The 25216-nt window shown below is 37.6% G+C and overlaps 1 protein-coding gene and 1 pseudogene across 1 annotated transcript; both read right to left on the reverse strand.

Moving 5' to 3' along the window:
* The window catches only part of LOC117978246 (neuroblastoma breakpoint family member 15-like), a 512107-nt pseudogene that overhangs the window by 298752 nt on the left and 188139 nt on the right, over positions 1-25216 (reverse strand).
* On the reverse strand, positions 11619-13356 carry LOC100978202 (ADP-ribosylation factor 1). Its single transcript, XM_003809199.6, has one exon. It carries the CDS (start codon positions 13273-13275, stop codon positions 12730-12732), a length of 546 nt encoding a protein of 181 aa, XP_003809247.1. The 5' UTR covers positions 13276-13356; the 3' UTR covers positions 11619-12729.

A 25216-nucleotide genomic window follows, 5' to 3' on the forward strand; every position in this document is an offset into this window, starting at 1 on the left:
TCAGCAGAAAGTCAGTATTTTAGGAAAAATTATAAGGCTTGTAAAAAAAGTGATGATTTTCATATATGCATAATGATGACAGCACCACCTGAACAATTTTAAATTTAGCTTACAATGGGAGGAGGGAATATTTTTCACATGTAGTAAGTAGTTTTTCAAAAAAATTTAAATACAGCCAATCAAATACAAATCCCAAATAGTGTATTATTTCTGAAATATATTGAAAAAAAGGTCAAAACAAATTTGTACACAGCTCTGTAGGTGAAATAGATGATCTGCACATGATTAAATTAGGCATAAGGCAATGAGGAAGAAAATACATTCTATGTTAAGATTTGCTTGCGGTTGTATTACTTATTTTTCCTGGGAATAGGAAACAAGAAAGATCCTCTGAAGTTGAACTAAATTTCTGTAACAAAATATTTGACCTAATTGGGTTAAATGTTCTTTCCTTCTTTCCTTCCTTCCTTTCTTCCTTCCCTCCTCCCTTCCTTCCCTCCTTCCTTCCTCTTTCTTTCCCTTTCTCTCTTTCTTTCTTTCTTTAAAAAACCAAAATGTCATAATTTTAGAAAGAATCTCCATTTCTCTATGTTGGTGAAAAATATGTAAGTTTTGGCTTTTTTGTTCAGTTTCATTTTGAAGTATATTGATTCTGTAGAAGTCTTGTGATATATTGCCCAAAGGCATTTCTTTTTTTTCTTTCTTTCTTTTTCTTTTTCTTTTTTTGCTTCCACTGAGTTTGAGAATATTTATTAATCATGCAGCAGTCCTTAATCCCACCCACACCTCTCAATATTCTAGCTATTTCTTACACTCAACTAGCTTGTTTTGTGCTTCTCCATTGCAATTTCAGATCTGTTCCCTTCGAGACAGCTCTATATTAAACTGCATTAAGTACATTTTCTCCTCAACCCCGCTTGATATTGGTTGTGACTTTTCTAAGTCATCCCAGCACTTACACCATAAATTTAGATAAACTGTTAATTTGTACTTGTTGTTCATATGCAGTAGGTTTGGCTTAAAAAATAGCAAAACTCTTCTTATACTCACTTTATAAGTAAAGATATTTTAAACTCTTGAAGAGTAGAAACTATGTCATATTTATCTTGTGCTTTCTTTTTCGTTCCCTGAATCTTTACATAAGAAATAAAGAATGAGTATTTTATTTCTTCTCTAAATTCTCAGAGCACTACATTAACTGTCAAACAAAATAAATCAGAGAATTGGTCAGTATAAACTCTACCTGTAAAAGTCAATGTCCCTTTTGACTCTTGCTCTAATGATGATGATAGAGTCTCTTAGTTGACTGGATTTGCTCTAAGAGTCTATAAGAATAAAGTTTATATTATTCATTTAGGCAATTCCTTTTTCTAAGACAGCATGTGCTTGTGTATCAAACCAGAAAGGAGACAGAAAGAGTCAAATGAGTTTGTTTTCATCGTGTAACTTAAAAATAGGCAGATATTTAATGATTTATTTCATTTTGATCTTTAAATTCTCAGAATACTCTTCTCTCTTAGTCCTTTCTAGCTAAGGGTCTATTTTCCAACTTTCTCTGTCTGCACCAAAAACCAAAAAACAAACAAAAAAAGTCTATATCTAAACATTGTCCAAAGGTGTTTGTGAGATACATTTAGCAGTAAAATAAGGAAGGTTATTATTGTGAGAAAAGAGAGACATAGTCAAGATGGTGATACAGAAGGCTCCACCCATCATCCCCCTACCCCTACAAGAACAGCAACTTAGCAAGTATCTACACAGAAAAAAACACCTTCATAATAACCAAAAATCAAGTGAGCACTCACAGTACCTGGTTTTAACTTCATATTGCTGAAAAAGGCAGAAAAGATAGCAAAAACAGCCTTGAATCACCAATGCTACCCCTCCTCCACCCCCATCCTTCACTTCCCCTTCACCCCAGCAGCTGCGTGTTGTCGAGAGCATCTCTGGGTGCTGTGGGAGGGAGGACACGTAATTGTGAGGCATTGAACTCAGTTCTGTCCTATTAGAGTAAAAAGAAAAACCAGACCAAACTCACCTGACACCCACCCATGAAAGGAACATTTAAACCAGCCCTAGCCAGAGGGGAATTCCTGAGCTTAGTGGTCCAAATTTGAGTTCCCCCAAACCTTGCCACCTAGGGTTACAGCACTACATGTCTCTAAGTAAACTTGAAAGGCAGTCTAGACCATAAAGACTGCAACTCTTAGGCAAGACCTAGTGCTGAACTAGGTCCAGAGACAGTGCACTTGGGGGGCACGTGACATACTGAGACATCAGCTGGGGCAGCCAAAGGAGTGCTGGCATCACCCCTCCCCTAACCCTAGGCTGCACAGCTCACAGCTTCAAAAGAGACCCTTCCTTCTGCTTGAGGAGAGGAGAGGGATAAATGGGGAGGACTTTGTTTTGCATCTTGGATACCAGCTCAGCCACAGCAGGATAAGGCACCAGTCAGAGTAGTGAAGCCCCCGTTCCAGGCCCTAGCTCCCATCTGACATTTTTAGACAAACCCTAGGCCAGAAGGGAACTCACTGCCTTGAAAGGACCCAGCCCTGGAAATATTGATCACCTGCTAACAGAGGAGTCCTTGGGCCCTGAATAATCAGCAGCAATACCCAGGCACTACATCAAGGGCCTTGGGTGAGCCTCTGAAATTTGCTGGCTTCAGGTGAGACTCAGTACATTACCAGCTGTGGTGCATATGGGGCAAAACTGCTGCTTCAGAAAAGCAGAGGGAAAAGTAAAGAGGACTTTGTCTTGTACCTTAGGTACCAGCACAGCCACAGCAGAGGGACAGAGAACCAAGTGGGGTCTTGGGATCCCCAATTCCAGGACTTGGCTCTTGGATGACATTCCTGGACACTGCCCTGACGGGTGAGTCCCAGGCCAGGCAGCATTTATCACAAGCTAACTTAAGAGCCCTTGGGCCTTCAGGGAACATTGGTAACATTGGTGGTAGTCTGGCAGAACTCCTCTTGGCCTGAGGGTGGTGGTGACTAGGGGGTGATGCTCCTCTGCCTTTGGAAAGGGGAGAGAAGAGTGGGAAGGACTGCATCTTTTGGGTTTAAACACCAGCTCAGCCACAATAGAAAAGAATACCAGGTAGACTTCTAAGGTTTTTGAATCTAGTCCCTGACTCCCAGATGGCACCTCTGGACCCATCTGGGATCTGGGGGACCTTGCCACCCTGAAGGGAAGGACACGAGCCTGGCTGGCTTTGACACTGGCAGTTTTAGAGCTCCAGGGCCTTGAACAAACATAGGCAGTTGCCAGAGAATGGCTACAGGAGGCTTCGGGTAGACAGTGCTTTGCTGGCTTCAGGTCTGACCCAGTGGAGTCGTAGTGGTGGTAGCCACAGGGGTGTCTTGCCAGCCCAGCTTTAGGTGGCTCAGAACAGAGAGAAAGACTCTGTTTGAGAGAAAGTAAGGAAGGAAAACAAGAGACTTTTCTTGGTAGTTCAGCGAATTCTTCCAAATCTTGTCCAAGACTGTCAAGGCAGTACTTCTACCATTCTGCAAGAACCACAGCATTACTGGGCTTTGGGTGCCCCTTAAAGCTTAGGTCACAGCTTAGATCACAACACCCATGTTCTTTCAAGTATCTGGAATGGCTTCCCAAGAAGGACAGCTACAAATAAGGCCAGGCAATGAAGACTACGATAAATACCTAACTCTTCAATGCTCAGACACCAAAGAACAACTACTAGCATCAACACCATTCAGGAAAACATGACCTCACCAAATGAACTAAATAAGGTACCAGGGATCGATGCTGGAAAAACAGAGATGTGTGACCTTTCAAGCAGATAATTCAAAATAGCAGTGTTGAGGAAACTCAAAGAAATTCAAGTTAACACAGTGACAGAATTCACAATTCTATCAGATAAATGTAACTAAGAGATTGAAATAATTGAAAATAATCAAGCAGAAATTCTGGAGGTAAAAAGTATAAGTGGTATATTGAAGAATGCATCAGAGTTATTTTATAGCAGAACTGATCAAGCAGAAGAAAGAATCAATGGGCTTGAAGAAAAGCTATTTGAAAATACACAGAAGAGACAAAGATAAAAGCATAAGAAATTATGAAGCACACCTACAGGATCTAGAAAATATCCTCAAAAGGGCATATCTAAGAGTTACTGGCCTTAAAGAGGAGGTAGAGAAAGAGATAGGGGTAGAAAGCTTATTCAGAGGGATAACATGAGGTAACTTTCCAAACCTAGAGAAAGATATCAATATCCAAGTACAAGAAGATTATGGAACACCAAGCAGATTTAACCCAAAGAAGATTGCTTCCAGGCATTTAATAATCAGACTCCCAAAGATCAAGGATGAAGAAAGGATCCTAAAAGCAGTAACAGAAAATAAACAAATAACATACAATGGAGCTCCAGTATGTCTGGCAGCAGACTTTTCCAAGGAAACCTTTCAGTCTGGGAGAGAGTGGCATGACATATTGAAAATGCTGAAGGAAAAAACTTTTACCCTAGAATAGCTTATCTGGAGAAAATTTCCTTTAAACGTGAAGGAGAAATAAAGACTTTCCCAGACAAACAAAAGCTGAGGGATTTCTGGGGGATTTCATCAACACCAGACCTGTGCTGCAAGAAATGCTAAAGAGAGTCCTTCAATCAGAAATAAAAGGACATTAATGACCAATAAGTAATCACTTGAATGTATAAAACTCACTGGTAATAGTAAGTACACAGAATATCATAACACTGTAACTGTGGTGTGTAAACTACTCTTATCCTAAGTAGAAAGACTAAATGATGAACCAATAAAAATAATAACTACAACAACTTTTCAAGACATAAGCAGTACAGGCTGGGCACGGTGGCTCACGCCAGGAGCACTTTGGGAGGCCGAGGTGGGTGGATCACCTGAGGTCAGGAGTTCAAGAACAGCCTGACCAGCATGGAGAAACCCTGTCTCTAGTAAAAATACAAAACTAGCCAAATGTGGTGTTACATGCCTGTAATCCCAGCTACTCAGGAGGCTGAGGCAGGAGAATCACTTGAACCCAGGAGGTGGAGGTTGCAGTGAGCCGAGATGGCACCATTGCACTCTAGCTTGGGCAACAAAAGTGAAACTCCGTCTCAAAACAACGACAACAACAAAAAAAGACATAGGAAGTACTATATGATATAAATAAAACAACAAAATAAAGTGTAGTTTTTGTTAGTTTTCTTTTTGCTTGTTTGTTTATCCAAGCAGCGTTAAATTGTTATCAGGTTAAAATAATGGTTTGTAACATAGTATTTGCTAGCCTCGTGGTAACCTCAAACCAAACAACATACAATGGATACCAGAAAATAAAAAGCAATAAACTAAATCATATCACCAGAGAAAATCACCTTTACTAAAGGAAGAGAGAAAGGAAAGAAAGAAGGAAGAGAAGACCACGCACACACAAAAAGACACAGAAAATAAATAACAAAATGGAAGGAGTAAGTAAGTCCTTACTTATCATTAATAACATTGAATGTAAATGGACTAAATTGTCCAATCAATAGACAACAGCCAATGATCTGTTGTCTACAAGAAACACACCTTACCTTTAAAGATACACATAGACTTAAGGAACGGAAAAAGATATTCCATGCCAATGAAAACCATAAAAGAACAGGAGTAGCTGTACTTACATCAACAACTATAGACAAAAACTATAAGAAGAGACAAAGAAAGTCACTATATCATGAAAAAGGGGTCAATTCAAAAAGATGATATAACAATTGTAAATATATATGCACCCAACACTGGAGCACCCATATAAAGGAAATATTATTAAACTGAGAGAGACAGAGAGAGACATAGGTCCCAATATAATAAAAGCTGGAGACTTCCACACCCCACTTTCAGCATTGGACAGATCTCCCAGACAGATAATGAACAAAGAAATATCAGAGTTAATCTATATTATAGACCAAATAGATCTAGTAGATAGATATAGAACATTTCATCCACGAGCTGCAGAATACACATTATTCTCCTCAGCACATGAATTATTTTCAAGGACAGACCATATGTTAAGTCACAAAACGAGCCTTAAAACATGCTAAAAATTGAAATAATATCAAGCATCTTCTCTGATCACAATGGAATAAAACTAGAAATTAATAACAAGAGGAATTTCTGAAACTATACAAACATAGAAATTTAACATATGCTCCTGAGTGACCAGTGGGGCAATGAAGAAATTAAGAAGGAAATTGAAAAATTTCTTGAAAGAAATGTTAATGGAAACACAACATACCAATATGTATGGGATATAGTAAAAGCAGTGCTAAGAGGGAAGTTTATAGCTATAAATGCCTACATCAAAAAAGAGGAAAAACTTCAAATAAACAATCTAATGCTGTATCTTAAAGAACTAGAAAAGCAAGAGAAAACCAAGTCCAAAATCAGTGAAGAAAAGAAATAATAAAGATCCGAGCAGAAATAAATAAAATTGAAAACCATACAAAAGATCAATGTAACAAAAAGTTGGTTTTTTTATAAAGTTAAACAAAATTGGCAAACCTTTAGTTAGACTAAGAAAAAAAGGGAGAGCATTCAAATAAATAAAACCAGAAATTGAAAAAAGAGACATTACAACTGAATCTGCAGAAATTCAAAGGATCATTAGTGGCTATTATGAGCAATTATATGCCAATAAATTGGAAAATCTAGAAGAGATAGTCAAATTCCTAGATACATACAACCTACCAAAATTGAACCAAGAAGAAATCTAAAACCTGAACAGACCAATAACAAATAACAAGGTCAAAGCTGTCATAAAATATCTCCCAGTAAAGAAAATCCCAGGACCCAGTGACTTTACTGCTGAATTCTACCAAACATTTAAAGAAAAACTAACACTAATTCTAGTCAAACTTTTCCAAAAAAAAAAGAGGAGGAAGGAATACTTCCAAACTTATTCTATGAGATCATTTTTACCCTAATACCAAAATGAGACAAAGACACATCAAAAAAAAGAAAAGTACAGGTCAATATCTCTGATGAATATTCATGTAAAAATCCTCAACAAAATGTTAACAAACCAAATTTAACAATACATTAAAAAGATCATTCATCACGATAAAGTGGGATTTATCCTTGAGATGCAAGGAAGATTCGAAATATGCAAGTCAATCAATGTGATACATCGTATCAACAGAATACAGAATAAAATCCATATGATCATTTCAATTGATGCTGAAAAAGTATTGAATAAAGTTCAACATTCCTTCATGATAAAAAAGAAACCCTCAGAAAACTGGATATAAGAGGAATGTACACAACATAATAAAAACCGTATGTGACAGACCCACAGCTAGTATCATATTTAATATAGAAAAACTGAAAGCCTTTCCTCTAAGATCTGGAACACATTAAGGATGCCCAATCTCACCACTCTTATTCGACATAGTACTGGAAGTCCTAGCTAGAGCAATCAGACAAGAGAAAGAAATAAAGGGCATCTAAATTGGAACGGAAGAAGTCAAATTATTCTTTTTTGCAGATGATGTGATCTTATAGCTGGAAACACCTAAAGACTCCACTAATAAACTTTTAAATCTTATGAATAAATTTAGTAAAGTTGCAGGGTGCAAAGTCAACATACAAAAGTCAGTGACATTTCTATATGCCATCAGTGAACAGTCTGAAAAAGAAGTTGAAAAGTTATCCTATTTATAATAGCCACACATAAAATTAAATACCAAGGAATTAACCAAAGAAATAAAAGATCTCTGCAATGAAAACTATAACACACTAATGAAAGAAATTAAAAAGGCATCAAAAAATGGAAAGGTATTTTATGTTCATGAATTGGAAGAATTAATATTGCTAAAATGGCCATACTACCCAAAGCAATCTACAGATTCAATGCAATCCATGTCACAGAAATAAAAAAAAACTATTCTAAAATTTATATGGAATCACAAATTACCCAGAGTAGCTAAAGCTATCCTAAGCAAAAAGAATAAAACTGAAGGAATTACATTACCTGACTTCAAATTATACTACAGAGCTATAGTAACCAAAATAGCATGGTATTGGCATAAAAACAGGCACATACACCAATGGAACAGAATAGAGAACCCAGAAACAAATCCACACACCTATAGTGAACTCGTTTTTGACAAAGGTGCCAAGAATATAAATTGAGGAAGAGACAGTCTCTTCAGTAAATGGTACTGGGAACACTAGATATCCATATGGTGAAGAATGAAGCTAGATCTCTATCTCTTGCCACATACAAAAATCAAATAAAAATGGATTAAAGACTTAAATCGAAGACCTAAAGCTATGAAACTACTATGAGAAAACTTTGGGGAAACTCTCTAGGACATTGGTTTGGGCAAAATTTCTTGAGTAATACCCCACAGCACTGGCAATTGAAGTCAAAATGGACAAATGAGATCACATCAAGTTAAAAAGCTTCTGCACAACAAAGGATACAATCAGCAAAGTGAAGAGCACCCCACAGAATGGGAAAAAATATTTGAAAACTATCCATCTAATAAGATATTAACAACCAGAATATGTAAGGATTCCTAACAACTCTATAAGAAAAGACTTAATACTCTGCTTAAAAAATAAGCAACAGATGGCTGGGCGTGTTGGCTCCCAGGGTTTTGGGAGGCCTAGGTGGGCTGATCACCTGATGTTGGGAGTTTGAGACCAGTCTGACCAACATAGAGAAACCCCGTCTCTACTAAAAATACAAAATTAGCCAGGCATGGTGGCACATGCCTGTAATCCCAGCTACTCGGGAGGCTGAGGCAGGAGAATTGTTTGAACCCGGGAGGCGGAGGTTGCACCGAGCTGAGATTGTGCCATTGCACTCCAGCCTGGGCAACAAGAGAGAAACTCTGTCTCAAAAGAAAAAAAAAAAAGAAGCAACAGATTTGATTAGACATTTTTCAAAAGAAGACATACAAATAGCAAGCAATTATATGTAAATAGGCATATGATGAGGTGCTGAACATCATTAAACATCAGAGAAATTCAAATAAAAACTACAATGAAGTATCATCTCACCTCACTTAAAATGGCTTAGAAAAGACAGGCAATAACAAATGCTGACAAGGATGTGGAAAAAAAGGAACAGACGTACACAACTGGTGGGAAAGTAAATTACTAAACCACTATGGAGAAGATTTTGGAAGCTTCTCAAAAAACTAAAAATAGAGCTACCATACAATCCAGCAATCCCTCTGCTGGGTATATATCCAAAAGAAAGACCATCACTATATCGAAGAGCTATCTGTGCTCCTGTTTGTTGCAGCGCTATTTACAATGGCCAAGATGGGGAACCAAACTAAGTGTCCATCAGTAGATGAATGGATAAAGAAAGTGTGGTACCTATACACAGTGGAGTACTATTCAGCCATAAAAAATGAGATCTCATCATTTGTGACAACATGATAGAACTGGAGATCGTTATGTTAAGTGAAATAAGCCAGGCACAGAATGACAAACATCACATGTTCTCACTTATTGGTGGTATCTAAAAACTAAAACAATTGAATACATGGACACATAGAATAGAAGGCTGGTTATCAGAGGCTGGGAATGGTAGTGGAGGGCTCAGGGGTGGGAGGATGATTAATGGGTGCAAAAAAATAGTAAGAATGAGCAAGACCTACTATTTGATAGCACAACAGGGTGACTATAGTCAGTAATAACTTAATTGTACATTTTAAAATAACTTAAAGAGTGTAATTGGATTGTTTGTAACCCAAAGGATACATGCTTGAGGGGATGGGTAATTCCTTCTCCATGATGTGCTTATTTTACATTTCATACCTGTATCAAAATATATACACTTCCTATGTTCCCACAAGAATTAAAAATAAAAGAAGAAAAGGAGGTATAGAAGAAAAAGAGGAGTGCTTTGGACATAGTAATTGCTATGGTTTGAATGTATGTTTCCTTTCAAAATTCATATGTTGGAACTTAACCCCCAGGGTAATGGTATGAAAAGATGAGACCCTTGGGAGGTGAGTAGGCTCTGAGGGCTTTGCCTTCATAAATGAGATTAGTACCCTTCTACAAACACCTTCAGAGAGATGCCTCCCCTTTTCCATCCCTTCCTCCATGTGAGGATACTATATTCATCCCCTCCAGAGGATACAGTGTTGAAGGTGTCGTCTGGGGAGCAGAGAGCAGCCCTTACCAGACACTGATCCTACTGGCCCCTTGATCTTGAACTTCCCAACCTAAGAACTGTGAGAAGCAAATTTCTGTTGTTTACAAATTGTCCAGTTTCAGGCATTTTGTTATAGCAGCACAAACTAAGATAGAAACAAATACCCTTCCTTTTATTGAAATTGTTTGAATCTATTGCTTGTTCCATGAAATGACATAAATATATGAGAATAAACTCTTCTGAGAGTTGTTTCCCCTGAACTGTGGGGGATTCCACAAGACTATGTAAGACTATGTAAGAGGAAAATGAAATTGAACATTTTGGTTAGCTTTAAAACTAAGCTGAATGTATACTTAAATATAGATAAAATATATCTTTTAAAGTTTTTGAAGTGGGTATCTATCTCCTCTTGTCTCCATGCCTGTATTCTGTATCTTACTACATGCATTTTCATAGATCTCACACTTTAAAGCTTATTATTTCTTCCTTTAAACATGACTCCACGTATGCCAATTTTCATTTGTTCCTTTATTCCATGGTAATGCTTAATGCCCAGAAAAGTACAAGGCATTACTGCTGCCCTCTTGGCTTCCTAGGTCTCATTGTTCAATGCAACTTATAAACCATGTTCAAACCTTCTATAGCACTATTTTTATACTGGCACCGCTTGCTCAAGAACTGTAATAGTTACCCATTGCAACTTCAATGGGAAAAGGGCCTGAAGTAGGAATCCGATGATAGTTTTAACACCCGCACAATATTAAGCCTTCTCCACTATGAAATTCATAATGGGCTGGGAATGGTAGCTCATGCCTGTAATCCCAGCACATTGGGAGGCCAAGGTGGGAGCATCACTTGAGCCCAGGAGTTTGAGAGCAGCCTGGGCAACATAGTGAGACCCTGTCTCTACAAACGATAGTAAATTTTTTTAAATAAAATTAATAATGATACTATTTACCTCACAAAATTGTTAAAAGGATAAAAAAGGCGATGTATGTCAAAGCAATTTTAAAAGTGCAAAGCATTATACAAATAAAGTTGTACACTACCTATTTCAAGCCTTTTTATAAATTGACTACCACACATCTATCTATCTTTACTGCTCATCACTGTTCTATGGGCAATCTCTGTCCAGGTAAAATAAACTTCCTAAGATGTCATGTTTATCCTTACTTTTATTCTTGTTTATTTTATCTGCTTACGTCTTCCTCTTTAAATCCTACCCAACTGTCCAGTGAAACATGTCCTCCTACCTTAATGTCCTATTGCATGGATTAGATTTACAGCCAGCTCACCAGACCCTGGAAAGCAGTCCCACTGATCACACAGAAAATATGCAGTAAATATTTGTCAGTGGGTTGGTTTTTGTGTCAACTCTTTCTCTTTTCTTTTTTTTTAATAGTTAAGAGATTTTATTCTAATAGCTATAATTACAGTGCTTGTTTGCCGAAATGAAAACTGAAAACAAGTATACAAAACAGTTGATTACTAATCGTGTATTGAAAGCAGTAAGAGGTTCCACGACACCAAATAGACCAGTTCTGAGGTTTCCCCAAGATAAATTTAACAGCTCCAGCTTCAGTGTTTATCAAAATACAAAAGAAAAAAGTAGAGGTTGTCTTTTTCGATGGCAAATCGGACCCTTGCAGGCTGAGGGAGAGAAAGCTACATCACACACAGAGGTGGGGTGCTCCCGAGGGGCTGTGGGTCTAGGTGGACCGCCTGCCCGGCTTGCACGCGCTCCTGCTGGTGAGGCCCCAGACATCCTGCCAAAGTGTCTGAGCGAGCACGAGTGTTGGGGACGACGGACCCACTCTGGCCACACGGTGACCGAGGGACAGATGGGGCCCTGCGTCCCATAGGCTGCCTGAAGGTGGGTAGGGCGGCCTGCGGGAGAGTGGGGTGGCTGTGGGCTCCCAGCCTGGCCCCTGGGATCCGTGGGAGCACAGGGACAAGCACATGGCTATGGAATGCAGGGTGACCCAAGGACGAGCGAGTTGCGGGGATCTCTACTGTGACCATGCAGAATTGATCGCGGTCTGCTGCGCCACCACCACCTCATGTTCCCGAGGGGAACAGCTGGGCTGGCGACTGGCATCCAGGCCGTAACTGCAAATCTATGCTAGGCGGGGTCTCCCTTCTGTGTGTTCAAGAGTTCTCGACTTGGATTCTTAACTATTTTAAAAAATGCACTGAGTTTGGGTTAAAAACCAACCACCAAAATGGATTTCAACACAGCTCTAAAGCCAAGGGCGTGGCCGGCTCTCCCAACACAGCGACTCCTGGAGGCCAGGTGCCCATGGGCCTACATCCCTCTCAGCACTGAACAGTGAGTTGATTTTTCTTTTTACAATAAAAAAAGCTGAGTAATATTGCATAGGAGTACCAGAAACTGCCTCATTGGAAACAAAAACTATTTACATTAAATAAAAAGCCTGGCCGCAGGCTGCGTCTGCCACATTTACAGCACGGTGCGATGCACACGGTGACCAAACCACGGAGGCAGCTTCTGGCACTCACACCACGAGCCGCACGTTTGCCACATGAGAGTAAAGCAGAGGGCAAGAGGAGTGAGAGGGAGGGGGGTCGCGTTCACTTCTGGTTCCGGAGCTGATTGGACAGCCAGTCCAGTCCTTCATAGAGCCCGTCGCCGCTGGTGGCGCAGGTGGCCTGAATGTACCAGTTCCTGTGGCGTAGGGAGTGCAGCCCCAGCTTGTCTGTGATCTCGGCCGCATTCATGGCGTTGGGGAGGTCCTGCTTGTTGGCGAACACCAGGAGGACAGCATCCCGGAGCTCGTCCTCGGCCAGCATCCTCATGAGCTCCTCACGGGCCTCGTTCACACGCTCTCTGTCATTGCTGTCCACCACGAAGATCAGGCCTTGTGTGTTCTGAAAGTAGTGGCGCCACAGGGGCCGGATCTTGTCCTGGCCACCCACGTCCCACACAGTGAAGCTGATGTTCTTGTACTCCACGGTTTCCACGTTGAAGCCTATGGTGGGAATGGTGGTCACGATCTCACCCAGCTTAAGCTTGTAGAGGATCGTGGTCTTCCCTGCAGCATCCAGGCCCACCATGAGGATGCGCATTTCTTTTTTGCCAAAAAGGCCCTTGAAGAGGTTGGCGAAGATGTTCCCCATGCTTGTGGACAGGTGGAAGGACACTGGCCAGGGACACCTCAGAGGCTGCTGCTCCGAGCCAGGCGTTGGTTTTGCTCCCACCCTTTCTCTTTTCTTTTAATGTTTATGGCATTTTTATTAGCTTGAGAAGCCAAAAGAAATGATGTCACTGTGATGGTTGATTTTATGTGTCAACTTGACTGGGCCACGGGGTTCCCGGATATTTGGTGAAACATTATTCTGCGTGTTTCTGTGAATGTGTCTTTGGGGATTAGATTAACTTTTGAAATAGTAGACTGAGTAAAGCAGATTTTCCTCCTTAATGTGTCTGAGCCTCCTTCAATCAGCTGAAGGCTTGAATAGAATAAGAAGACTGATTCTCCCCTGATTAGAGAAGATTCCTCCTGCCTAACTCTTTGAACTGTGACATTGGCATTTTTTACTTTTACTTTGGCATTTTTACTTCAACATGAACTGAAATATTGACCCTTCTTGAGTCTCAACCTTACCACACTTTAGACTGATCTATAACACTGACTCTCCTCAGTCTCCAGTTTTCCTTTGGAGTCACACTGGAACTACACCATTGGCTCTCTGGGGTGTCCAGTTTGCTGGCTCACCCTGCAGATCTTGAGACTTGTGAGTCTCCATAACTGTGTGAATCAATTCCTCATAATAAATGTGTTTATATAAAATATATGTACAATAAGCATATATAAAATAGGATATATGATAATTATATACAATATTATATATGTGTGTGTATACACACACACACTACACACATGCTATGTGTTCTGTTTCTCTGGAGAACTCTAATACTTGATGCAGTGGGGCCCCTTAGGATGCTTCTTGTCAGGGTCTTTAAAATATGTAACCCACTTTTAAATATCCCACAAAAAAAGACAAAAACAAAAACAAAGCAAAAAAAAAAGACATAAAAATCTCATGATTTTAAGCCTTACAAGTGAGCTACACTCTAAGGAGGACATATATGAGACCATAAAACACTTACCAGAAAATTGGATATATGCATGAATCACAATATTGTATGTTATTTAAAGCTGAGAGGAAAAAATATGTTAGGGCACTCATCACACAACTTCACAAAGCCCAAAACAAACATTTAGTCATGGTGAGTGTATCAAGGTATGAGTATATACTGTATATCCTTCAACTCTCCCAGAAGATAACTTTGGAAATGTGTGCATAGTGTATACATTTAAATTGAGATTTTTTTAAAAGCAATATCACTCACTAGAACTGTTAAAATATAACATTTCCATCCCACTGCATTGTACAGTTTAATATACATCCAGTGGTGAGCTCAGGTGTTGCCTTCCCAGGGGCATTATTTTTGTCTTTTGGTTATAATAAAATCTGAAGCAAAGGCTCACTTTTTGAGGGAAAAAATAGATTGCAGTATCATTATTACTATTATTTTGCTTCATAGCTCTATGGCACTGAATCTTTGATTCATACAGCTCCCCCATGTCCTTTGTACTTTCATTCTACAGTTTCGCTTTAGGACATTGGACTGAACATGGGATTCATAAAGCAAGACTGTCTTTGGTTTTGCTTCCCCTATATCTCCAGCACTTAAAATGCTGCCAGCCCATAGTAAAAGATCAACACATGTTTATGGATGAATAAATGGCAAAGTAGTGTGTAAAAAGAAGAATTTAGCAAGGCCTGTCAGGCGGATTTGCATTACAAGACAGGATTTATACTTTATCTCCTGACTTCCTGTAAATTAATAGGCCAAAGCCTTGTAAGTATTAGCATCTTAGCATGGTACTTTTAAATTTTTTTCAATTAAAACAAAGACCACAGTTTCCTCATCTGTAAGTTAAGGTGGAGTGGATGTTTAATCACCAAACACATCTGTCCCATTTTCCCAATGAACCAGCTGTCCTTCTCTTTGTGTGTTGTATTTTAGGGGCAGGGATGCACCACTCACTCATCTGCCCATGCCCCAGATGAATAGCTTCTCCCTTTCTTTCCCTTATACTTTATGCTAAGTAATACCCAATTTGTTTATATTCCTTCTCCTAAATAACTTGAATACATTCATTTCTTTTTCTCTTCTGTCTCGTTTATTCCAATGCATTTTACACACACATGCACATGCACACACACGGACATGTTAACTAATATTTAAACCCCCTGTGTATTACCCCATCCCATCTCTGTGTGATAAGGTAGAAACTCTTCAACAGACCTTAGAGGATCTTTTAATATCTGGCCCCAGATTTCATCCTTATTCTTGGATTTCTCCATCACTTTCTTCCCTGCCCCCACAACTCTAATCTCCAACTACACTGAATTACTTTTAGCTGCTTTAACCTGCTCATTCAGTTGTGTTTGTGCATTCTTTTTCTTACTTCCCAGCATTTGCACATATTTCCCTCTACCTAAAATACTCTTTTCACTACTCTTTATCTGTCTCTCACTTATTCTCCAGCACTCACCTCAGATGTTATTACCACTGGTAAATGTTAACTGACTCCACAAGGCAAGTTATTTGAAGTCTTTTTGCTTATTTTATCTCTGGGACTTAGCACATTACCTTACTTATAAAAGGTACTAATAAAATGTGTTTGAATGCATTAATTTTTACATTTTCTTTTAGCTTTATTATTTTGAGAAGATTAGGCCACTTGCTTTTTCCCTTTTTTTTCTGTTTCTTCCACTTCCTTCTTTGAATTCTTGTAAAATCTCAAAATCTCTTCCTCTTTTTTTTGCCTTTGCTAGCTCTTCCATTCAATGGAATTAAAGGAAATTAAGTTTGTCAAATAAATCTTAATAAGTAATAGAAATTTAGCACAGTTATATTAGCTTATATTGATTGTGCATAAAGCATTTGGGATTTAAAACAGTTAATATGAATTGGTACCAAGACATTAATTTCTAATACCAGTGCTGTTGCTCAATAATAGCTGCTTATGTATCAGGTTTAGGTATATTCCTGAAAAGTCATTGTTGTCTATGCCTAGGGTGTCTCCAGCATCTCCTTTCTGAAGAGAGTAGGTAGGCTTTCCCTTTATTCCACTTTTAGCTTTCTGATTCTAAGGTGTGATTGCAATCTTACATCTTACATTTCTGACATCGGGAGAACATGTCTTCATTATTTCACTAACTCAGAAGGGGAAGGTAATAAAATTTTATTTATATTAAGCATCTTTCTACACCAAGCTCAAGGAAAGACTACTTAGAGAAAGATTTAGGGAGCATGAAACGAATGTTATCAGTCAAACTGAACAGACTTACACAGCCTGGGGGTTCTTTCCCCCTCTCATATTTATGATCCTATCCTGATCAAGGACAAAATAATACGTAGATACATTAAGTAGTTCAAGATCATATTTGAATACTTGATCCACTCACTAAATCTTATAGTTTATTACTCAGTGCAGTCCTTCTTCAGTTCTTTCTGACTCAATTTCCTGATTTATAAATGTAAACTTCAAGTCCTGATAACTCAGTTAATTTCTTACAGTTTAGTAAAGCTGTCTTCATTATATATCTATTTGATAAAGCTATATGGCCCAAGATGATATTTTAAAATTGTGTATAAAAATATATGTTGTAAAAGCACCACAAATCTGCTCTTCAGAATGCCAGTTAAGTCCTTGCTATTATTTATATTCTGAGACTGGGAGAAAAAGGGAATGGGGAGGGGGTTTGGCAGTTGTTGTTTACACTAATTGACAATATCTGTCTTCACTATAAAGCAGTTAAGAATATTCATCTGTATCTCTACATTCAGAGTATGTATAAGTATATTGGGAAAGAGGCTGTGTTAAAGAAATGGAAGGACGTAGCATATTTTCTGAGGCAATGAATAGCTTAAGTAAGGATTGTTATTATTATTTGATTAAAGTTTTCAATAGCTATGGATGCTAACATTCCATTTTTGGAACATTGTTATTTTTGGAGATAAATATTTACTTTTCAGAAAGTAATATCTTTAATGTAAAAATACCTGATTACTTTTACAGAACTTAAAATGGGGTGGAATCTCATAGGTAAGGTCAGGTGAAAGAAGAGCTCTTGTTTCTAGAGAAAGGGATTGTTTTAGGATGGAGGTGTCTTAGAGAAATGAATACAAATAGGCATTAAAAGAAAGTTTCCTTTACAAGATTCAAACTATCCCTTACCAACTCCATGAGAAACGGTTACAAATTGTTTGCAGTCCTGCATATACAAGACTGAACTTAAAATAACTTGCACTTAATAGGAAAAAAGGAAAAAAGTGGGTCTTTATTTAACAAGAATTCCAAATAAAATCAAGCACAGAAATCATATTTGAAATTACCACTAGAGGGCAGAAAATAGGGGGAAAGAATACATAATAATAGTGGATTTCAGGAATCTGAATTTTCAAGCCTCTGGAACCTCTGAAGACAACTGTAATAATAACAATAGTTAACATTTATGAGGTGCCTACTATGTGCCAAGCACAGTTGTAGAAATTGTATAATATATAATATTAATTAAATTGATGAATACACACACACACACACACACTCACATATTTAATTTCACAACCATCCTATAGATAGGTACTATCAGTATCTCCATTTTGTAGATGAGGAAACTGAGGTTAAATAATTTGTGCAAGGATGTGAAGTAAGTAAATCCCCAGTCTGCACACTTAATTCTTACTTCTTCCCGTGGATGAAAATCTCTTTTTTGTGTGTCATATTTTATTACAAAGTGTGTACAATCATCCTCTAACCTGTGAGAGGAAGCAAGTAGTTTCTTCTAGCATGATAAATTTCCTACCTTGCTTTTACTGCATTGTGTGGCAAGCCAGGAATTTTGGGAGCAGTCTCATATACACACCTTGGGAAACAGAAGTCTGAAAATGTATTTTATTGATGCTGCAAACTACCAGCACTGTTAAGTTTTATGGACAATCTGAACTAATAAACAGGACCTGTGATGGTATCATTATTAACAATGTTAAGAAGAAGCTGAACTCAGAATGAGAGAGTAGCTGCATTAGCCAAACACTGAAGAGTTAATATCGGAAAGGAGTACTTCTGGTAGGCACTGGAAGACACTCGGTGTAGGGAGAGCAGAGACCCCAGCCTGTCAGCCAGCCACATGGCAGTGTTGGGAGGAGGGAGAAAATTAAACCAGAATGGTTAAGTCTTGATTGTTAAACCAGAGGCCCTCTGTATCCTGCTCCATTTGTAACCTCATCAGCTGTATACAAGCTAGGGCCTGGATTTTAACCCCCGCCCCTGAGGAGACCAGAGATTGTTCCAGTGTTGTAAAAGAAAGGCAATAAACTAAAACCTAGTCAGCAGAATTAATGGACCACACAGATAAGGATCTAAAATATGCATGGCCACAATTTTCAAGAAGATGCCATCTTATTTTCAAACAAAATTCAGACTTCCTTTTTTTTTTTTAAGAAATTAGCCACTGTATTCAAAAATATACATGGAAGAATAAAGGTCTATGAATAGTTTAGTTACTTTTATTTAAAGAAAAGCAGCCAGGTGTGGTGGCTCACGCCTGTAATCCCAGCACTTTGGAAGGCTGAGGTGGGTGGATTACCTGAGGTCAGGAGTTCGAGACCAGCCTGACTAACATGGTGAAACCACGTCTCTACTAAAAATACAAAAATTATCTGGGAATAGTGGCACGCACCTGTAATCCCAGCTACTTGGGAGGCTGAGGCAGGAGAATTGCTTGAACCTAGGAGGGGGAGGTTGCAGTGAGTCGAGATTGCACCATTGCACTCCGCCCTGGGTGACAGAGTGAGACTCCATCAAAAAAAAAAATAAAAAAGAAAGAAAGAAAAGCAAGGAATGGGGACACACCTTGCTAGACACAATATAAGTACAAAGTCATGATAATAATAATAATAATGAAACCAGTGTGGTATTCATCACAGATAGAAAGAAAGATGACATAACAGAGAGCTCAGAAATAGACACAAACATGCAGTTATAAACATGTGTGTTAATTTGATTTATAATAAAGTTGAACTATAAATGATTTGGGGAAACACAGTTTGGTAGATCGCATCAGAATATTGAAAAAATAAGTTAAGGCCATATGCCACACATTAAATTAGTGAAAAGTAGAATTATTAAGAAGGAAAAAAGATCATGAGAATATAAGTGTTACCTGGAGGTAGTGGAAAATCATGTTGAGTATGACCCTAGGAGGATAAACTATAAAGGAAAGAAGGAAGGAAGGGAGGAAGGGAGGGAGGGAGGGAGGAAGGAAGGAGGGAGAAAAAAAGAAATTATGGATTTGATTACATTACAATTAAAGGTTTATTTTAATGAAGAAATAGAGACAAAGTTAAACAGTTGTTGACTAATTCAGAAAAGATATTTACAATGTATAAAATAAATAAATATTCTAGATTGACATCTAGATTAGGGAAAGAATCCATGAAAATCAACATGGAAAAGACAGAAAATCCAGGGGGGAAGAAGAGGGCAAAGGAAAAAGTTTAAAACACTGACATTCCCAAAATTCAATATAATTTGCGGGGATATCCAGTAAGTCCTCACTTATTGTTGTCGGTAACTTCTTGGAAACTGTGACTTTAGGCACAATGATGAATATTGGAACCAATTTTACCATAAGCTAATTGATATAAACAGGAGTTAAGTTGCTATTTCTGGCATATTTCTGGACACAAAAACATCACCAAATTTCTAAATAAAGGCCCCAAACACTTATATTAAACATTGAAATAAATGTGAGCTATACATATGTATAAGAAAGATGAATAGAAACAAGTAAAGTAATTATTTACTTAATTTTTGGTGAATCAGTGAGTTACAGCAGTCATAGCGGTCATGGGTTAAATCAAAGAATAAATGTTGCAAAGTGAAAGTTTTAATCAGGACGTCCTACCACTATGCAGCTCAAAAACAATCACAAATATGGCTCCATGAGGGCTTTTGTACCTCACTGTTTATTGTCGAGCATTTGTAGGATTATTGTATAGTTTACTAATTTTTATTTTAAAATAATTTGTATTCATTCATTCATTCATTTATTTTCTAACTTGCATATTCCAATTCAGGGCATGGGTGGCCAGAGTCTATCCTGGCAGGATCCAACCCTGGACAGGATGCTATTCTATCACAGGGCACACTCACATACACATCCACGCCAGCCCATCCTGGAACAATTTCGACATACCAATTAACTGAACATGCACATCTTTGGGACGTGGGAGGAAACTGGAATATCTGGAGAAAATCCATGCAAACATGGAGAGAACATGCAAATTCTGCATGGAGAGTGGTCTTGTGTGGGAATCCATTTGTTTTCTTATTACGGTTATTACAAAGTGACACTGAATTAAATGATGTTGTTCAAGGACTTGCTGTAAATGAATCTAAGAGGTGAGAAAAGTGATGGGTACAGGGATCAGGGATGAAAGGGAAAAGTCAATATCAACCAGCAAAGGGTCTCGATTGTGCTAATGATACTCTTCAGAGTATAACTAACTCAATTTTCTGCAACCAAATTTCAAAAAACTAAGAAAAATACAACAGTTTGAAATGAGGGATACAGAAAGCTCTAGAAGGATAGTTTTGTTTTTATATACAACATTAAATTCACATTGTTATGCTCACAAATACATGGAATGTTACTAATTTATTTTGAAAATCTATTACTCTTCAGGAAGTATTTTGAATAGAAAATCATCTCACGTACCGTAATAAAAATACTTCATATTTGGGGCATTGGGCAGAAGGGACCTTGGATTATGAGTAAAAGGCAGGATGTTTTGTTTTGTTTTAGGAGAATTGATAGGTATTCTCACTGCATTTGTAGGTTGCTGCTAGGGGTGCAGGCGACCTGTGATGCAAACATTGGTTGTATATATGCATAAAAGTGGGTTGCTCAAAAGATGCTAGGTACCTAAATGTGAAACCAAAAACATGTGAAACCAAAAACATTCCTAAGTAGCCACTATTTTGTATCCTCAATGTTTTTGTCTTTGATGTAGAATGAGTTACTACTAAGCCAATAAAAGTAAATGAGAAATGAAATCATATTTTGGTCAATTATATCATTCAGGAATAATAAACATTACTACAAAATAAAATTAAGATAATTTTTTACCCTCCATCTAGTTTTACAATTCGACAAATTCAGATTGCCTGAGAAATAATAAAATATTTTTAGCCATTGTGCTATTTTCATGATTTTATTAAAATGTAAATTCTCAGAGATCTGAGATATTCTGAATCTTTTATGCAGATTGCTTATGTTTTAAAATTTTCTCATCATCTTTTTTACAAGAATATATGCTTATAAAGAGATGGCACACTTATGCTGTAACAAAATGGAGTTATGGAATATATGGATAGCCCATTTCACAGTTAACTACTTCAATTTTATTTTTTTCAAGGAAACTGTCTCAGTTGTCCATCAATTAATTGATTAATCCAACAAACATTTTTGATCACTTCAACATATGTGGATATGTACTGAGCATTGGAAATTTTAAAAATACACACCACACACACACACACACACACACACAAATACACTATTCCCTGTTTGTGTAGAGCTTGCATTTAAGACGAGTTTTTGGACTTTAAATGAAAGAAAAAAAATTACCTTTCCATGACATTTTAACTGTTGATCCTCTGCAGTAAGCCAAATAAGCCTATTACATCTTCCACATGTGAACTTTTCAAAAATCTCATGGGTCACCAGAATCTTCCTCATATGACTATTATGAATGCACCCTCAGATCACATTTCATTTCCTCCATGACCTTCTTAAAATGCAATACCCAGCATTGAATGTAGATATTGTCTGCCAAATACAGTGAAATTATTAAATGTGAGAAAACAGGTAGCATACTTTCTTCTAAAGTAGCCTGGTAGGTGAACAACACAGTCAGTTCTTGTACCCATGGGTTCTGCATCTATGGATTTCATCAACCATTGATCAAAAGTATTTTTTAAAAAATGAGTGGTTGCATCAGTATTGAACATATACAGACTTCTTTCATTTGTCACGATTTTCTAAATAATACAACAGTATAGCGAACTATGTAGCATTTGCAATGCATTAGATATTATAAGTAATCTAGAGATGATTTAAAGTATATGGGAGAACGTGTGTAGGTTATATGCAAATATTATGCTATTCTTTTTTATGGTTTTTTCTTTTTCAACTTTTATATTAGAATCAGGGAATACATGTGCAAGTTTATTAAAAACGTGTATTACATGACACTGAGTTTTGGGGTATGACTGAACCCTTCACCTAGGTAATGGGCATAGTATCCAATGGGTAGTTTTTTAGCTCTTACTCCCTCCCCCCTCCCCATTCTAGTAGTCCTCAGTGTCTGTTTTTCCCATCTTTATGTCAGCATTTATTCAATGTCTAGCCCTGCTTATAAGTCAGAATATGCAGTATTTAGTTTTCTGTTTCTGCATTAGTTTGCTTAAAATAATGGCCTCCAGCTGCAACCATGTTGCAGCAAATGACATGATTTCATTTTTTATGGCTGCATAGTATTCCATGGTGTATATGTACACATTTTCTTTACCAAACTGCTGTTGATAGGCACCTGGGTTGATTCCATGTTTTTGCTATTGTAAATAGTGCTGCAAAGAACATACAGGTGAATGTGTCCTTTGATAGACTACTTTATTTTCCTTTGGGTATATACCCATTAATGAAATTGCTGCATCAAATGGTAGTTAAACTCTTAGGTCTTTGAGAAGTATTCAAACTACTCTCTGTAATGCATAGTGGCTGGACTAATTTACATCTTCACCAACAGTGTCTGAGTGTCCCTTTTCTCTGTAACCTCACCAACATCAGTTATTTTTTGACTTTTCAACAAAAGCCTTTTGGACAGGTGTGATCTGGTGTCTCATTATGGTTTTGACTTGTATTTCTCCGACAATGAGTTGATTAGCACTTTTTCACATGTTTGTTGGCTGCTTGTATGTTGTCTTTTGAGAAATATCTGTTTATGTCCTTTGTCCAATTTTTAATGGGGTTATTCGTCTTTTACTTGCTGATTTCTTTAAGTTTATTATATATTCTGGATATTAGGCTTTTGTTGGATGCATAGCTTGCAAGTATATTCTTTCATTCTGCAGGTTGTCTGTTTACTTCCTTACAGTTTCTCTTGCTGTGCAGAAGTGTTTTACTTTAATTAGGTTCCACTAATCAATTTTTGTTTTAGTTGCAATTGCTTTTGAGGACTTAGCCATAAATTATTAGCCATCGCTGATATCAAGAAGGGTATTTCTTTTATTTCTGTTTTCTGATTGCTCTGGCTAGGACTTCCAGTACTATGTTGAATTGGAGTGGTGAGAGTGGACATCTTTGTCTTGTTCCATTTCTCAAAGAGAATGGTTCAGCTTTTGCCCATTCAGTCTGATGTTGGCTGTGGGTTCGTCATAGATGGCTCTTGTTATTTTGAGGTATGTTCCTTTGATGCCTAATTTGTTGAGGGTTTTTAATCATAAAAAGATGTTGGAGTTTATCAAAAGCTTTTTTTGCATTTTTGAGATGATCATATGGTTTTTTATTTTAATTCCATTTATGGAGTGAATCACATTTATTGATTTGCATATGTTAAACCGATCCTGCATCCCAGGGATAAAGCCTACTTGATTGTGATAAATTAACTTTTTGATGTGCTGCTGAACATGGTTTGCTAGTACTTTGTTGAGGATTTTTGTATCTATGTTCACCAGTGATATTGGTGTGAAGTTTTCTTTTTTGTTGTTGTTGTGTGTCTGCCAGATTCTGGTATCAGAATGATGCTGGCTTCATAGAATAAGTTAGGGAGGAGTACCTCCTCCTTGATTTTTTGCAGTAGTTTCAGTAGAATTAGTACCAGTTCTTTGTATGTCTGGTAGAATTCATTTGTGGATCTATCTGGTCCAAGCCTTTTTTTTTTGTTCATAGGTTTTTTTAAATTACTGATTCAATTTTGGAACTTGTTATTGGTCTGTTCAAGTTTTCACTTTCTTCCTGGTTCAATCTTGGGTGGTTATGCATGTCCAGGAATTTATCCATTTCCTCTAGGTTTTCTAATTTGTGTGCTCAGAGGTGTTCGTAATAATCTCTGAGGATCCTTCGTATTTCTGTGGGATCAGCTGTAATGACATCTTTGTCATTTCTGATTGTGCTTATTTGGATCTTCTTTCTTGTTAATCTAGCTAGTGGTCTATCAATCTTGTTTCATCTATAAAAGAACAGACTTTTGGTTTCATTAATCTTTTGTATAAGTTTTTGCATCTCAATTTCATTCAGTGCTCTGACTTTAGTTAATTTCTTTCTTTTGCTAGCTTTGGGGTTGGCTTATTCTTTTCTTTCTAGTTCCTCTAAGTACACTGTTAAATTGTTAATTTGAGATCTTTCTAACTTCTTGATGTAGGATTTTAGCACTGTAAACTTTCCTCCCAATACTGCTTTAGCTGCATTTCAAAGATCAGCAACAACAAGTGTTAGCAACAAAAGTTGTTGCTTCCTATCTGCTCTTCAGATCTGCCAAATGTCTCCCTTGTGGTCCACCCTAACATACAATTAAGGGAATGCTGGAAAATGTAGTTCAGCACAGTCAAGTAGACACATTAAGGCCTAAATAGTAATGATATACAGTTGTCCCTTGATATTCACTGGGGATCGGTTCCAGGCATATCTTCGTTACACCTTTCTGTAATTATTTATTTACCTATCACTCCCAACAGCAGGACAGTAATATCTTTGATGAAGAGACAAAGCTTAATTCCATTTTGTATTTTCTATGGAATCACAACTCTTGGCACTAAATAGGCATTCAATAATTATTTACTGAATGTACAAGCTTAATTTAGAAGGAAAAAAAGGAATTTAAGAGATGAATGAGATAGCATGATGGTTAATATTAGGTGCCAACGTGATTGGATTGTGGGATGCCTAGATGGCTGGTAAAGTATTGTTTCTCTGT

This window comes from Pan paniscus, chromosome 1 (genome assembly GCF_029289425.2).
Source record: "Pan paniscus chromosome 1, NHGRI_mPanPan1-v2.0_pri, whole genome shotgun sequence".
NCBI classification, from domain to species: domain Eukaryota; kingdom Metazoa; phylum Chordata; class Mammalia; order Primates; family Hominidae; genus Pan; species Pan paniscus.